Here is a 17,575-nt window from a genome sequence, read left to right on the forward strand (position 1 = left end):
ATTGGAAGAGAGCAAATATAACTCCATTATTCAAAAAAGGGGCAGAGACAGAAAGATGAAACTATAGGCCAGTTAGCTTAACATCTGTCCTAGGGAAAATGTTAGGAGCTATTATTCAAGAAGTTATAGCAGGGCATTTGGATAAATTCAAGGGCATCAGGCAGAGTCAACATGGTTTTGTGAAAGGGAAATCATGTTTAACCAATTTATTGGAATTCTTTGACGAAGTAACATGTGCTGTGGATAATGGGGAACCAATGATGTACTGTACTTAGATTTCCAGAAGGCATTTAATAAAGTGTCACATCAAAGGTTACAGCAGAAAATAAAAGCTCGTGGTATGTGGAGTAACATTGGCATGCATAGAAGATTGGCTGACTAACAGGAAGCAGAGATTTGGCATAAATTAGTCTCTTTCTGGTTGGCAGGGTGCGACAATTGGTGTGCCATGCCACAGGGATCAGTGCTGGGAACTCAACTGTTTAAAATTTATATGTGACTTGGATGAAGGGATGTTTGCCAAATTTGCTGATGACACAAAGATAGGTAGAAAAGTAAGTTGTGAAAAGGACATAAGGAGGCTACAAAAAATATGGATAGGTTAAGTGAGTGAGCAAAGATCTGGCAGATGGAGTATAATGTGGGAAAATGTGAAATTGTCCATTTTGGCAGAAAGAATAAAAGAGAAGAATATTATCCAAATGGTGAGAGATTACAGAGCTCTGAGATGCAGAGGGATCTAGGTGTCTTAGTGCATGAATCACAAAAGGCTAGTATGCAGGTACAGCAAGTAAATAGGAAAGCTAATAGAATGTTATAATTTATTGAGGGGAATTGAGTATAAAAGTAGGGAGGTTATGCTTCAGTTATACAGAGCAGAAGTGAGATCACATCTGGTGTACTGTGTACAGTATTGGTCACCTTATTTAAGGAAGGATGTAAATGCATTGGAAGCAGTTCAGAGAAGGTTTACCAGACTATATCTGGAATGGGCGGGTTGTCTTACGATGAAAGGTTAGACAGACTAGGCTTGCATCCACTGGCGTTTAGAAGGGTAAGAGGTTTGAATGAAACATACGGTCTTAAGGGGTCTGGACAGGGTGGATGTGGAAAAGATGTTTCCCCTTGTGGAAGAATCTAGAACTAGGGGTCACTGTTTAAAAATAAGGAGTCGCCTTTTTAAAATGGAAATAGGGTGAATTTTTTTCCTCTCAGAAGGTCATGAATCTTTGGAACTCCCTTCCTGAAAAGGTGGTGGAAGCAGCTTCTTTGAATATTTTTAAGGCAGAACTGGCTAGATTTTTGGTAAGCAAGGGAGTGATAAGTTAGCAGGGATAGGCAGGATGCAGGTTTGAGGTTACTTTTAGATCAGCTATGATCTTATTAAATGGTGGAGCAGGCTCAAGGGGCCCAATAGCCTACTCCTGATCTTTGTTTGTATGTTTGGGACAATCTGTTCTTGGAAATCCTGATCCTATTGTGTATCATAGAAAATGTGTAACAAACGCAAGTTCACACCCTCACCTTGTGTACCAACAATCTCCATATGCAAGTGTGCAAGTCCACTGGCTGTGGAAAGTGCCAGTTTAATCATTCCTTCCACAGTAATGGTGTACCTGTTCAAGTAGTCAAACAGGGAGCCATGTTCATGATAATCTGATACTAGCCACAACTGTGTCCAGGTCCCATTATCTGAAGACAGGAGGAGAAAATGATAGTATATCTAAATATAGCAACAAGGTAATTGCACATGATTGTGAACAGGCAGAATTTAATTTTAGCAAAATTGACAGATGTACAAAATAGGCACTTAAAACTATGGTTTTATATATTACATACAGCTAAATGCAGGTAAAGAAAGCAATTTAGCTTATTCTTCCACAAAAGAATATGGTACCCTTCATCACATCATCCAACTATCTTGAACAATGAGTTTCTGCCACCACTGTGGAGCTATTCTTTGCATAAAGTATTCCCCTTTCAACTGTTCTTAGTTTGCCTTTTATCAATTTCTAATTAAGCCCCAAGTTCAAGTCAGGCCTGGATTTAAAATGTTTCTCCAGATTTAACTTATTCCATTCTACTTGCTATTTTATATATTTCTGAAGGTTCCCCCTTCAGTTGCCTTCCTTTAAGGCAAAGAGAGTTTTTCCAAGTCTATCCTCATAAGTAGCCTTCTGACAGTAGGTTTCATGACCCTGTCCATTACCTCCAAAACTTGGTTACTTCCTCTGTGCTTTGGTGAACAGAATTGAACATAGTACTCACAGTATGGCCTAACCAGTGTACTATAGAGTTTCAGCATGACTACCTTAGACAAATATTCCAATTCATTAATCCAGCTCAATATTCTCTTCATTTTACTGATTGCTGTGCTGCAATAATTGGACATGATAGCATTAAATGAATACTACTAGGTCTCCTTCAACCTTTAGCTAGTTAAACACCACTCAATAAATCATCTTCATATTTTTTCAATGTTTAATATCTAGTTATTGCTCTCCTCACCTAATTTAGTCCAAGTCTGGCTGCAGCCTGTATCATTATGTTCTTTGACAAATAGATCCTCCCGATTAGTCTCACTTACCAAATTTACAACATGTCATACGTGTAGATAAGGAGCTATTCTCTAGGCTCTTCATTCAGTATGCTGTTTCTCCACTTAGTCAATTTATTATCTCCATAAAAACCGACTCCTAAAGCTTCTGTATAGGCACCTCAATGAAAATTTTAATCAAAAATTCTGAAAGTCTAGATCCATTATATTATATTGTAGAGCCATCTAAAATCAACTTAGGAAGTCAAAAAAAGAGAACTGGTTCAGAACTCCCAATTCTAAAACTGTGCTAGATTATTTTCATATAAGCAATCAAGTTGGCTCGCTAATCTTTTGTCAGTTATCAGTGGGAGACTAATGAGTTGATAGTTATGCAGATTTGTTTTGCCACTTTTTTTAAAAAAAGGATCAAATCCCACTGGGTTGTTTCTAGTTTAAAAGGGGGGACATAGGGGCCTCCCCTCTTCACTGACTGCATGATGATGACACTCAGCACTCAATACTTTTCATTTCTATACTTATTTAGCATCCATAGGCATAGAATATCCAAACCTAGGATTTATTTTATTTTCAGCCTGCCAAGTTTGTCTAAGAACTCCATCATGGTGATGTTGAATGTTATGTTTAATTATAGAATTTTCTATGAGAAATGGCATGTAACTAGTGTCTTAACGAGAGAAAATGTCCAAGTAATAGCCATTTAGTCCAACTATTTTTTAGTTCATCCTCGGTTTCAACTTAGTTGGACTCTTAAAAGATCAGCTCTTCTCCATTAACCCTCTTACTAGTATGTTTTCTTACTGTTACACTATGCACAGTTGTGTTCATTTTTATTTGACTTTTAGATGGTTGTATTTTTCTCAGTGATTTCCCTCAATTTCCCCCGTAGACGTTATAGTTTAGTTTTATTTATTTTACTTGGAATGCCACATTCATATTAAACACAAAGTTATATGCAAATGTAAGGTACAAACAAATCTAACAAGTTTCCTGAATAAATAATAAACAGGTTTTGTACTCTTGGGGGAAATAAATCTAATTTTGGCAACCTGGCAGATGCAAGATTCAAGCCTGCTGAAAATAGCCCAAGCTGCACATGCGAATTTGGTCTAACCAAAACTCGTCGAGACAAGATCGTTATAATCAAGGCTACAAGGTTTACACAATTGAAGAAGTCAAATTCTGTGGGCTCCAAGGACATTTACTGTTACATTTGGGATCATATTCTGCAATTCTGTTTCAATAAAAGTTTCTGGCTTACGGTGACTAAATGAGTTAGTTCCTACTTATATTTACAAAGGTTCCAGGCCTTTTATCCAATATTTTAGAAATTGCATTCTTCAATTCAATCTTAGCCCCTCAAAGACCAGCTCAGCTTCTGATCGTGGTGATTGTTATGAAAAAAAGGGGAAAAAAAACTCTCATACTGCAATCTACTGATCAACGTTTAATGATTCAAAACACAGGGGCAGACAAACACAAGTATGAATGTGAAAAATTTGCCATGATGTCCTGTATCTCATCTACATGCTGTCCCCCTTCAATGACATGATCCAAAAGCACAGTGTTAACTTTCACATGCAAGGTAATACCCAGCTCTACTTCACCATCATCTCTCTCAACTTACAAAGTTGCTTATCTGACATTCCCATAAGGCACTCAATAAGGTGCCAACATCAAACGTTATCCCAGCAAATAAGAGCTCATGGTGTAGTTGGTAACATATAGCATGAATAGAGGATTGGTTAGCTAACAGGAAACAGGGAATAGGGATAAATGGGTCATTTTTGGGCTGGCAAGCGGTTACCAGGGATCAGTGATGGGATCTCAACTACTTACAATCTATATCAATGATTTGAATGAAGGGATCAGGTGTACTGTAGCTAAATTTACTGATGACACCAAGATAGGTAGGAAAGTAAGTTGTCAAGGGGACATAAGAGTCTAAACAGGATTTAGATAGGTTTAAATGTGTGGCAAAAATCTGGTAGATATGGTATAATGCAGGAAAATGCAACTTGTCCACATATTTGGAGAGAATTTGCAGAATTCTGTGGCAGAGGGATTTGGGTGTCCTGGTACATGAATCACAAAAAGTTAGTACGCATGTATAGCAAATTTTTAGGAAGGTTAATGGAACGTTGGCGATTATGGCAAGGGGAATCAAATATAAAAGTAGGGAAGTGTTGCTACAACTATAGCAGGCCTTAGTAGACTGCATCTGGAGTACTGTTGCAGTTTTGGTCTCCTTGCTTAAGGAGATAATTGTATTAGAAGCAGTTCAGAAAAAGTTCACTCAACTGACCCCTAGGATGAAGGATTTATTTTATGAGGAAAGGTCGAGCAGGTTGGGAGTTAAGAATGAGAGCTGATCTTATTGAAACGTACAAGATCCTGAGGGGGCTTGACAGGGTGGATGCTGAGAGAATGTTTCCCTTTGCGGGGGAGTCCCAAACTAGGGGACACAGTTTAAAAATTAGGGGTCACCCATTTAAGACTGAGTTGCGAAGAATTTTTTTATGTCAGAGGGTCATTAGTCTGTGGAATTCTATTTCTCAAAGAGTAATGAGGGCTGGATCATTGAACATATCCAAGGCTGAGTTAGATTTTTGATCGACAAGGGAGCTAAGGGTTATGGAGGGTGCTGACAGGAAAGTGGAATTGAGACCACAGTCAGATCAGCCATCAACTTATCAAATGGCAGAGCAGGCTTGAAGGGCCTACTCCTGCTCTTAATTCTTGTGTTCTTGTATTCAGTACTGAATAAGCAAAAACTTCCTCGCGCCAAATTCCATTCCCTAGCTACCAACCCATCCCTCTCCCTGAGAGTAAACCAGTTATTTCAGAACCTTGGTGTCATATTTGACCCCGAGGTGAGCTTCCAACCTCATTTGTGCCATCACTAAGACCACCTATTTCCAACGGCGAAACATCACCCATCTACCCTTCCTGTCTCAGCTCATCTGCTGTTGAAACCCTCATTCATAATTTTGTTACCTCTAGACTTGAACACTTAAGCGCAGTCCTGGCTGATCTCCCACATTCTACCCTTGGTAAACTTAAGATAATCCAAAATTCACACCAAGTCCCGATCACCTAATACCCCTATGTTGCTGACCTGCCTTGGCTCCCGGGCAAGCAATGCCTTGATTTTAAAATTCTCCTCATTTTCAAATCTCTCCATGGGTTCAACTCGTCCTCACTTCTCCTCCAGCTCCACAAACCTGAGAGATATCTCCAATTATTTAATTCTAACCTCTTAAGCATCCCTGATTTTAATTGCTCCAGCACTGGTGGTCACGTCTGGACCATATGCTCTGGAATTGCCCCCTCATACACCTCACCATCTCTCTGTCTTGCTTTCTTACTTTAAGGCACTCCTTAAAACCCACCCATTTGACCAAGCTTTTGGTCATCTGACCTAATATCTCAATTTGTGACTGTAATTTCGTTTTATAATGCTCCTGTGAAGCCCCCTAGAAGGTTTTATTATGTTAAAGGTATTATATAAATTAGATGTTTTGGCGGGTCAATCCTCATCATGATTCTTTCTTAGTGGCTAAAGATACAAGGCTTTAAAATACCTATGTTCCTGTGAAAGCTTATATTTACTGTAAATGTCTCCTCTATTAGAATTATAATCCTAGGTTCAGAATGTTAGCCAAGTTATGGTTGAACGCTTTTTGGACTGGGGATGGGGGGGCGGAGAGAGAAGAAGGGATCAGAGCAAACAAGAATCTTACATTCCCAAAAATAAATGAGGTCAAATTTTCATATTATCTTTCAAAGGAGAATTTATTCCTTCTAATGAGGCCTGACCACAGCTCAAGAAACTGAATAGAACCGATATATTGAATGAGGAGAGGCAACACAAAACAAAAATGGTGCAATTTTATAGGGGGTGCAACAACAGAGAGGATGCGCACACACAAGCCTTAGAAAAAGGCAGCACAAGTTGAGGAGGCATACAGAACCCTTGGCTTTTTAAAACAGGCACAGAATACAACAGCAATGCTAAACCATAATAACACTTTGGTTAGGTGCCACTTGAAGTATTATGGCCAATTCTGGGCACCACATGAAGAATATCAAGGGCTTAGAAAGGGTGCAGAGGAAATTTACTAGAGTGGCACTGGGGTGAAAGAATTCAGCAACTTGGAGGGAATAGAGAAATTGGGGTGTTCTTCTTAGAGAAGATTAAGAAGAGATTTGATGCGTGCTCAAAATCATGAAGGGTTTCATTAAGTAAATAAGGAGAAACCACTTTCAATGACATAAGAGTTGGTAACCAGAGGGGACAGATTTAAGACAAGAGAATCAGAAGCGACATGAGGGGAATGCTTTTTAAGCATCATGTTATGATCTAGAAAGTACTACCTGAAAGAATGATGAATGCAGTTTCAATAATAACATTTAAAAGGGAAGTAAATGTACTTCAAGTGGGAAAATTTGTGAGGCCAAAAGGAAAGAATAGGGGGACTAAATGGATAGCTCTCTCAAAGAGCCTGCACAGACACAATGGGCCTGCACAGACACAGTGGGCAGGCTGGTCTCCCCTTCTGTGTTGTATCATTCTCTGATATAAAGAAATATTGATCATCCATGCACTGGCTTTTAATCCAGTCCGTTTTTCCAGCCACCACCTACTGTTATCAGGACGGTGAGATGCGTAGCAAGGGGTACACAACATATAAATCCAGAGAGGTCACTAAAACCATACTTGGCCTTTTTGAGACCACATCCAGAATACTGTTTGTGGTTCCAGTCTCCCCATTTCGAAAACGATATTCAGTTACTGAAGGTGAAAGGGAGAAGGGCTTTTCAGAATTTAAGCGAATGATACATGAGGAATAGTCGACTATCCTGGGCAGTAAAGAAAAATGGGAACTGCGGAGAAAATTTTTATTTTACTATGCAGTGAATATCCGGAACAAATTACTGGCACAGTGGATCCATCGCAGTCTCCTCCTGTGGACTCCACCACCGCAGGTGCTAATCTTCAGCCAATTGCACATGATATCAAGAAATGGCTGAAGGCACTGGATACGATAAAGGCTAAGGGGCCTTGACAATACTCCAGCACTAATACGGAAGACTTGTACTCCAGAACTAGTCACAACCATATCCAAGTGGTTCCAGTACAGCTAAAACACTGGCATCAACCTGACAATGTAGAAAATTGTCCACATATTTCTGGTCCACAAAAAGGACAAATCCAACCTGGCCATTTACTGCCCCATCAGTCTACTCTCCAAACATCAGCAAAGTGTTGGATGGGGTCGTTAACAGTGTTATCACATAAAACTTACAACAATAAACTGTTCAACAATGCTTAATTTGGGTTTCACCAGGTCCACTTGGCTCCTGACTTCATTAGCCATAGCTCAAACATGGACAAAGGAGCTGAACTAAAGAGATTAGGTGAGACTGAGAGCCCTTGACATCAAAGCAGCATTTGACCATGTGTGACATCAAGAAGCCCTGGCAAAACTGAAGTCAATGGGAATCAAGGGGAAAAACTCTCCCCTGCTTGCAGTCATACCTACCACAAAGGAAGATAGTTAGGGTTGTTGGAGTCCAATCATTTCAACCCCAAGGCATCACTGAAGCAGTTCCTTAGGGTAGGGTCCAAGGCCCAAATATCTTCAGCTGATTCAATCAATGACCTTCTCTCCATCATAAAGTCAGTAGGGATGTCCGTTGACCGATTGCATAGTGTTCAGTTCCATTCACGACTTCTCAGATACTGAACCAGTCCATGTGCACTAAGGCCTGGACAACATTCAGGCTTGGGCTGATAAGTGGCAAGTAACATTCACACCATACAAGTGCCAGGCAATGGCCATCTCCAACAAGAGAGAATCTAACCATCTCCCCTTAATGTTCAGCAACGGTACCATTGTGGAATCCTCCATCAACATCATCTGTGGGGGCTACCATTGACCAGAAGCTTAACTGAACCAGTCTTATAAATATAGTGGCAATAACAGCAGGTCAGAATTTGGGAATTCTGCAGTGATAACGCACTTCCCAATTCCCCAAATCCTGTCCCCCATCTACAAGGCACAAGTCAGGAGTGCGATGGAATACTTTTCACTTGCCTGGATGAAAACGCTCAAGAAACTTGGCACGATCCAAAACAATGTAGCCCGCTTGACTGGTACCCCAACCACCACCTTAAAGATTTACTCCCTCCACCATACATAATGGCAGCAGTGGGTACCATATACAAGATATACTGCAGCAACTCACCAAGGCTGCTTTCACAGTACCTTCTGATTCCACAGCCTCTTCCTCCAAAAAGGAGAAAGGCATAGGAACTCCACCACCTGCAAGCTCCCCTCCAAGCTACATACCACCCTCACTTGGAACTGATTCTTCACTGGAACTTTGTTCCTAGCAGCACTGTGGGTGTACCTGCACCAAGTGGACTGCAGTTGTCCAAGAAGACGGATCATCATCATCTTCTCAAGAGCAATTAGGGAAGAGTAATAAATACTGACATTGCCAGTGACACTCATCCCCTGGAAGAATAAAATAAATTTGTGGAACAAGAGACCTGAATGGGTTTCAATTAATTCAATGAACAGGTTCTTGTCAATAAATGGAATTCAAAGTTATGCAGGGAATCTACTGGATAATTAATGAGATAGACCAGCAATCTCTCCTGCCTGAAACTGTTACCTGCAATGCATTTAGAACTGGCACAACTCTCCTCTTACATATTCTACATATGCTGACTCTCTCACTTCTGCAGGACTGTTCTGACCATCTGCTTTCTCCCAACTAGGGCAAAGGCAGGAATAGGTATAGTTACCAATGGAGTCACTTATTTGAATTCAGCAGATTTAGTGCCATTGGAAACACAGGCGTCAACAGTGTCCCCTCTTCAATAAGTTGCATTGCATTATCTAAGAGATAGGTTAGGACTTTCTTATTCTTATCGGGGTATCACATTAAAATACGTATGCTCCCAAATTAAAGACTTGATCTTATATGGAGAAGCAAACCAGCACAGCCACAGAAAAATCATGGCCAATGCACTAGCTTAGTAACTCAATATTGGCACAGCAAATGAAAATAGTTTGTTACCTTTGTTATCTGCTGCAATAAACCCAAGGATATTTTCATGGCGCAACATCACAGTCTGGTAAATTTCTGCTTCACGAAACCATGACCTTTCTTCACGAGAAGAGAAAATTTTTACTGCAACTTCTTCACCTCGCCACTTCCCTCGCCAGACTTCTCCAAACCGGCCTTTCCCTATACTTTCTTGCAATACAATTGTTCTTGCAATTGTCCTTTGCACAAGTAAAGGCAGTCCTGAAATATTGAGAGGTCTAATCAGTTAGTAATTACTAACAGAATAGATAGTAAAGTATGAATCAGATATTTAATTGGTTATCAAACTAGATCTTATTCCTTACGTTTCAACCAACTTTGACGCAATGGAATCAATGTTACCTAGGTAACAGTTTTTAGCATTAACTTAAAATGTGAAACAAGTGCAGCAGTTCACCAAAATATAATGCACAGCTACAAAACACCGGTGTAATATTTAATTTAAAATACTTAAAAGCTCAAGTTAAAAATATGCAGTATTTAGAGCATTAGTGAATTATTAGTTGTACTAGTTTTGATTTGTTCACTTCCCGCAAAGATGGTTCCTTGCCAAGTTAAAATAAATGGGACTTTTCACTGCAAACAATGGATGCCAGTTCCTTTAACACTGTAGTGACAACTATTAGTGCTCTCCCACAATCATGGCAACAGCTCGATCTCACTCTCACCTGGCCTATCTACTCCTCTAGTCTTGGTCACTCATAAAGCAATCTCTGATCACTTTGTACTATTCTTCACCAGCAACTTTCTAAATTCCTTCTTCTGCATCAACCCATAGGGAAAAAACTCTACAAGTTGCTATTAACAACTACATCCATCACCAGATCTTGGAGGACCACAACAGACAGAGGAACTCAAGAAATCAAATGTAAGTAAAGCTCCATTTATTGAAAAGAGCAAAATAAAAATACAGAACAAGCTGAGCTGGGATATGGACAATGTGCTCTGTACAGATAGTGTTAAACTTGCAACTTAAATTTTTAGATGTGGGGTCAGCTTACAAATACACAGATGAAAACTGTATTCATCTCTAATGCCTGTGTTGTCAGAGTGCTCAGACAACAAGTAGTCTTCGATGAACCATAATTTCCTCCAGCTAAACAATGGGAAGGTTGAAGTCATGGTATTTACGTTTCTGCTACAAACTTTTTATCTTCAACAATTCTATTTCTCTTCCTCGCCATTGTTTCAAGCTGCACCAAACTGTTGATAACCTCTGGCTTGTTTAACCCTGCATTGGGCTTCGCATTTATAAAGACTGCTAATTTCCAACTTCTTAACCATCTCCCTCTGTCCTACCTCAATCTACCTATCAATCAAATTCACATCCATGGTTCATCATTTGTCAACTCTGCTAAGTCAAGGCTTTTCAGGCCAGAACTACACCTTCCAAAAACATCACCCAAACCTCTGCAGATTGTATCCTTTCAGCACAAAGTCTCCTTCACCTATTACATTAGTCATTATTAGCTTAAGGTTTCTCCAATATAATGCTTCCACTTTAAAATTCTCATCCTGGTGCTTAAATCCTTCCATGGTTTCACCATCATCATCTTTCTAATCTCCTCCAGTGCAGCAAATCTTCACTAGTTCTCTCATGCTAAGCTTTTGCACATGCCCCCACTCTCTTCACACAAGTGGTTATGACCTCTTCTGCCAAAGTCTGACTCCATGAAATTCTCTACCTAATCCTCTTCACCTGTCCAGATCTACTTCATATCCAGTCCTTTAAGCTCAGGCTAACGGTCACCTCTCCTATTATCTTTTCTTTTGCATCTCAAGTGCCTCTGAGCATTTTTCTGCATAACAGGCAATATATAGCTACATATTGTTGTGGTTGTCGACCTCTTATCCTCCATGAAGGGCCCTCACATCCAGGTTTGAAGTTGTCTCTGCTGTGCCCTGATGACGCTGAGATCCCAAGACAGCACTGTGCTGATAAGTCTTGTTTGCTTGTGCAACCAACTCAGTTTAGTAAACTTTTGAGTGAATGTGGAAAAAAAACTCAGCTGGGAAAGTTTTGAATGCTTGATACTGCCCTTTGCCACCAGTCCAACCATTCTGTACCCAACTGGCAAATGGAATTCAATTCAGAAAAGTGCGAGGTAATGCATTTAGGGAGAGCAAACAAAGCTAGGGAATACTCAATAAATGGGAAGTTATTAAGAAGGGTTGAGGAAGTGCAGAACCTTGCAGTGCATGTCCACAGGTCCTTGAAGGTGGCAGGACAGGTGGACAAGGTGGTCAAGAAAACATATGGTTTGCTTTCCTTTACTGGGTGAGGTACTGAATTCAAAAGCAGGGATGTAATGATGGAACTGTATAAAATACCGGTTAGGCCACAGCTGGAATTTTGTGTACAGTTCTGGTCACCACATTACAGGAAGGATATAATTGTTCTGGAGAGAGTGCAAAGGAGATTTACAAGAACATTGCCTGGGCTTGAAAATTGCAGCTACGAAGAGAGATCGGATAGGGTAGGGCTGTTTTCTTTAGAACAGAGGAAGCTAAGGGGTGACCTATTTGAGGTGTACAAAATTATGAGGGGCCTAGATAGGGTAGACAAGAAAGATTTGTTTCCACTAGCTTAGGGGTCAATTATCAGGGGCCAAGGATTTAAGGTGATTGGTAGAAGGATTAGAGGAGACACAAGGGAAAAGGTTTTCACCCAGAGGGTGGTGGGCGTCTGGAATTCACTGCCTAAGTTGGTGGTTGAGGCTGAAATGTTCAACTCATTTAAAAGGTACCTGGATCTGCATCTGAAGTGCTATAATCTGCAAGGCTCTGGACCAGGTGCTGGAAAGTGGGATTAAAATGAGCGGCTCGTTTCTTTTTCCACTTCTTTGGCCAGTGCAGACACGATGGGCTAAATAGTCTCTTTCTGCACCATAACTTTTCTATGGTTCTGTTTCCACAACTAGATCTGCTGCCAACAAGGAGCTTAAGTGTCAAATATTTCATTTAATCTCAAATACACAGCAGGACTTAATATTTCAAAAACAACACTAAAGTAAAAAGATTGCAGGGTTGAAGTGTAAAACAATGCAGCATCAAGTCTTAATATAAACATACAACAGAAAAACTGGAAATAAACACAAACATACATTATTTGTAATATAAAATTACTACGTTACCTGAACCAGATCCTGAGGTGGTCATGTCATAAATTAAATCTTTGAGGGTGGTACCCTCGGAAATGAAAGGATGATCTAAGGTTGGATCTTCTTCATGAGGAACACGATGATGAATGACCGCGCGATTATGAAAAAAATAGAAGGCCACCATCAGTAAAATGCAAACCACACAAACTGGTCCAGCGATGACTGCTGCTAATTCCACGGGTCCCAAATTTAACCAAGGAGGCTCTGCTGGAGTCACTAGGAATAATGCACAAGCAAAATTTCGAAGTTAAACAGCCAGACCAATCCTTGACTTTACAAATGATAGAAATCTTTTGTTTCTCTGTCAATTTTTTTTTTGCTAAACACAGGACATGAAATCAACTGATTCTATATTACCTGCCACTGTGAATAACATTTTACTGTGCAGCAATTTTTCAAAGGCGGGGACCAGTTGGAACTCTGAAAATTTGCTTTAATATCATGCTTCAGTTTTGTAACAGATCCCCAGCCACAGCTCTGATAAGGGCAGGGTACAATGTAAATCAAATTAATTTATACGATCACTGAATGAGTAACCACTATTTTACGGGAAGAAGAGTTTCATATACTGCAATGGATTAATCGTCAGTGTGTCCTTGATTAGCTTCATTTTTCAGAAGTCACACCCACAGCTGCTGAAAACAAGGGTATTTTATACACTTCTGTACATGAAGCTCAGAGCTCAAAGTTGCAAAAGAATAGCTAACTTAATATTTTCGGTCCTGCAATTCATAAGATAGGAACCATGCAAAACTGCTCCTGCGCAGACTCCAGTCCCTGAACCAAGGAAGCAATATATTCCTCAACACTTAATGCCAATCTTAGATGTCACCAAGAGTTTCTGGAAATGATTGTAAGTCAAGGATCAGATTTTGGATCATAGTTATTTTTAGTTCCTAGCTGGTCAGCAAGCAAGTGAGAGAAATAATAAAATTATTATTTAGCAAGGCTTGAATAATTTTTGTTATAATTACTGCAATATGTTTTGAACTGCAACATTCCAAAACCAAACTACCTGGTGATTGCCCTAAGCTGCTCCAATCGTTAGATTTTTTTTTCATTCATGGGGTTTGGGTATCGCTGGCCAGGCCATTTAAAAGTCAACCACATTGCTGTGGGGCTGGAGTCACATGTACAGCAGATTTCCTTCCCTAAAGGACATTAGTGAACCAGATGAGTTTTTACAACAATCGACAACTGTTTTGTGGACTTTTAATTCCAGATTTTTATTGAATTCAAATGCCGTGATGGGATTTGTACCCTGGGTCTCTGAATTACTAGTCCAGTGACAATACCACTACGCCATCACCTTCCCAGCCACTGCATCAAGTGACAGTAGGTACGGTTGTATTAAGACCCAAGTTAAAACTGGCAGAATGTTTAACAAACCTAACCACGCACCATAAATGCTCAGTCAATCAAAGACGTGAATCAATAACACAATAGGGGAAAAAATTCAATGGACAAGGTTAGACAGAGCAACCCAAGCTAACAACCATTTGCAAACTTGGTTTATGAGCTCTCATCCATGTGGTCCAATTTATTTAGGCAAGTTTAGCTTACAGGAGATGTAAATAATAAAAATAACCAGAAAATATAGAACCTCTAACACATATAAAAATCACACGCATTGAATCTTGGTGGGCAACTTGGGACCATCCACAAGATCTGTGCTGGGACCACTGCTGTTCACAAATTATAACAATTTGAATGTTAGAATCAAAAACACAATTTCTAAAAGGGCTTGAGGCCAATGTGATTTCCCCCCTGATGTGACCCAGGAGGCCTGACAAGATTCTGGCATGCAGCTGTTTTAATGAGCATTCATGACATGTTAATGAATGCAAATGACATTCACGCCACTAGTCAGCAGGATAACCGACCTGCCATAAACCCACCATCAGGAGAATTGCAAACTGTTTTAACGCTGGCAGATTTCCAACATTTTCCTGTCACTGGATTCTCCGCTCCCAACTGCCATGAAACCCACTGCGGGCGGGATGGGAAAATTCCACCCAGAGAGTTCAAGGGGATAGCATGCGGCTGACCATCCAGCAGGGTAGGAAGAGATAGGCAGTGCAGAAATCCTCTGATAGTTTGGCACTCTCAAGTTGGTTACAGTGCTGAGTGCCCCTGAGAAAAAACTTTTTTTACACAACGAGTGGTTCGGGTCTGGAATGCACTGCCTGGGAGTGTGGTGGAGGCAGGTTCAATCGAGGTATTCAGGAGGGCCTTAAATGATCATTTCAATAGAAACAATGTGCAGGGGTATGGGGAAAAGGCAGGGCAATGGCACTAAGTTATAATGCTCATTTGGAGAGCCACAGCAGACACAATGAGCCAAATGGCCTCCTTCTGTGCTGTTAAAATTCTGTGACATCGAATTGTGGGGGGATAGTCAATATTAATGAGGACTGCAATAAATTACAAGACAATGTTAACAAACTTGCAGAATGGGCACATAATTGGCAAATTAATTCCAACATAAATGAATATAAGGCATTACATTTTGAAGAGAAAATTAAGGGTGTTCCATGTTACTTAGAAAATAAGAACCTAAATTAAGGCAGAGGGACAGAGACTAGAATCACTAGAATAGTCGACACAGTTTAACAAAGCCATAAAAAACAAATCTAGCTTTATGGTTATTTCTAAAGGGACAGAACTGAAAAGTAAAGACATTATGCTAAACTTGCATCGAAGTTTAGTCAGACCACACCTGGCACATCATGTATCACTCCAGCAGACATATCAAAAAAGGACAAAAGGCACTGGATAGGGTGCAAAAAAAGATTTTAGGATAATACCAAAAACGTAGAAGCATCCCTATCATGGGCGGATGAACAGGTCTCTTTTTATCTTGGAAAAAAGCTGAGGGAAATAATTGTACTTAAAATTATGAAAATGTTGATAGAGTGGATATAGAGAGAATGTTTCCAGTTGTGGGGAAGAGCAAAACTAGAGGTCATCAATAAAAGATAGTCACCAAGAATTCAAATAGGGACTTCAGAAGAAACTTCTTTAACCAAAGAGTGATGAGAATGTGCAACTACCTACACATGGAGTGGATGGAGCCAAATGTACGATGCATTTACCGGCAGCCTAGATAAGCTTTTGTGAGAGAAGGCAGTAGAGGGGTTATACTGATGTAGTTATGTGAGGAAAAGCAAGGCGCATGAACTGATTGGCTGCATGATCTTGGTATCCTGGTATATGAATTACAAGATGTTAGTATGCAGATACAGCAAGTGTTTAGGAGGGCAAATGGAACGTTGGCATTTGTTGCAAGGGGAACAGAATATAAAATTAACGAAGTTTTACTGCAACTGTACAAGGCCTTGATGCATTAGAAGCAGTTCAGAGAAGGTTCACCCGGTTCATTCCTGGGATGAGGGGCTTATGTTATAAAGAAAGGTTGAACAGGTTGGTTCTATACTCATTGGAGTAGAATGAGAGGCGATCTTATTGAAACATAAGATCCTGAGGGGATTTGATAGGGTAGATACCAGGAGGATGTTTCCATTTGTGGGAGAGACTAAAACCAGGGGACACAGTTTAATAAGAGGTCTACCGTTTGAGAGAGAAGGGGAAATATTTTCTCTCAAAGAGTCATTAGTCTGTGGAATTCCCTTCCTCAGAGAGCAGTGGAGGCTGGGTCACTGAATTTATTCAAGGCACAATTAGACAAGAGATTTTTGATGGACAAAGGAGTCAAGTGTTAAGGGGCCTGGTGGCAAAGTGGAGTTGAGACCACAACCAGATCACGATCTTATTGAATGACTGAGCAGGTGTGAAGGTTCGAATGACCTACTCTTGCTCCTAAGTCCTATGTTCCTATGGCATGCTTATGTACAAAAGCAAATACTGCAGATGATGGAAATCTGGAATAAAAACAGAAAATGATGGAAACACTCAGTAGGTCAGTCAGCATCTGTGGAGAGAGAAACAGTGTTAAAGTTTCAAGTCGATGACCTTTTGTAAGAACTCATGTAGAAATCAGTAAACTCTAAATCACCTTAACTCTGAACTGTTTCTTTTAAAATGAGTTTAGCCTATTTCATGCTTCCATAATAACACATATAAATATCCATCAAGAACCTTACCTCTGGTTGGCACAGGAAGATCAAAATTGTTGCAGAAGTTTAAATCACAGCAATGACTCGATACAGCATCATTTGCAGATGGGGCGCAAAGAAACGGCCTATCTGGAGGTATCAGGTCAACACTTGAAACACACAATTTGCTGCGCACGATTCCATTTTCTGTGCGAGTGACAGTGGTCACACAGAGCCCATCTGTCTCACAGGTGTAGTTATTTGCAACACAGTGGGAGCAGAAACACTTCAATCCTATGAGAGAAAACAAGCATCAAGTGATTAGTTGCAAAAGTAGTTCATTACTGGCAATAATTATTATAAACAGTGAGACTTCTAAAGTGTACTACTGAGACAGTTCAACACTATAGCTTGCACAATAAATCATTCAAGTTTGGATTGCAGAAAATTGTATATTACAGATTGCTGGATTACCAGCTGTCCCCCAAGCTATCCGTACACATGTGCACTATTCAAATTATTTTTGGCATACATAGCGACTTAACCGCTGAAACGAAAGGAGATAATCGTCAGTTTTCATTAGCTCAAATCAATCTACCACTTTTAACCAGGTCAATACAAAGGAATTTTGTAGAACTTGGGACAGCAAAATACAAAAAGAATAACTCTAATCATTAGGA

At 40.1% G+C, this 17,575-nt stretch overlaps 1 protein-coding gene across 1 annotated transcript in view; it reads right to left on the bottom strand.

Moving 5' to 3' along the window:
- Positions 1–17,575, bottom strand: part of tgfbr1b (transforming growth factor, beta receptor 1 b) — a 65,697-nt gene that overhangs the window by 13,631 nt on the left and 34,491 nt on the right. The window contains exons 2-5 of the mRNA XM_041189469.1: positions 16,944–17,189; positions 12,814–13,056; positions 9,650–9,880; positions 1,525–1,692 (exon numbers count right to left, since the gene is read on the bottom strand). Coding sequence (XP_041045403.1) covers positions 1,525–1,692; positions 9,650–9,880; positions 12,814–13,056; positions 16,944–17,189 — 888 coding nt within the window. The remainder of the gene's footprint in view (positions 1–1,524; positions 1,693–9,649; positions 9,881–12,813; positions 13,057–16,943; positions 17,190–17,575) is intronic.

The sequence above is a fragment of the Carcharodon carcharias genome, chromosome 6, assembly GCF_017639515.1.
Source record: "Carcharodon carcharias isolate sCarCar2 chromosome 6, sCarCar2.pri, whole genome shotgun sequence".
Taxonomy (NCBI): Eukaryota; Metazoa; Chordata; class Chondrichthyes; order Lamniformes; family Lamnidae; genus Carcharodon; species Carcharodon carcharias.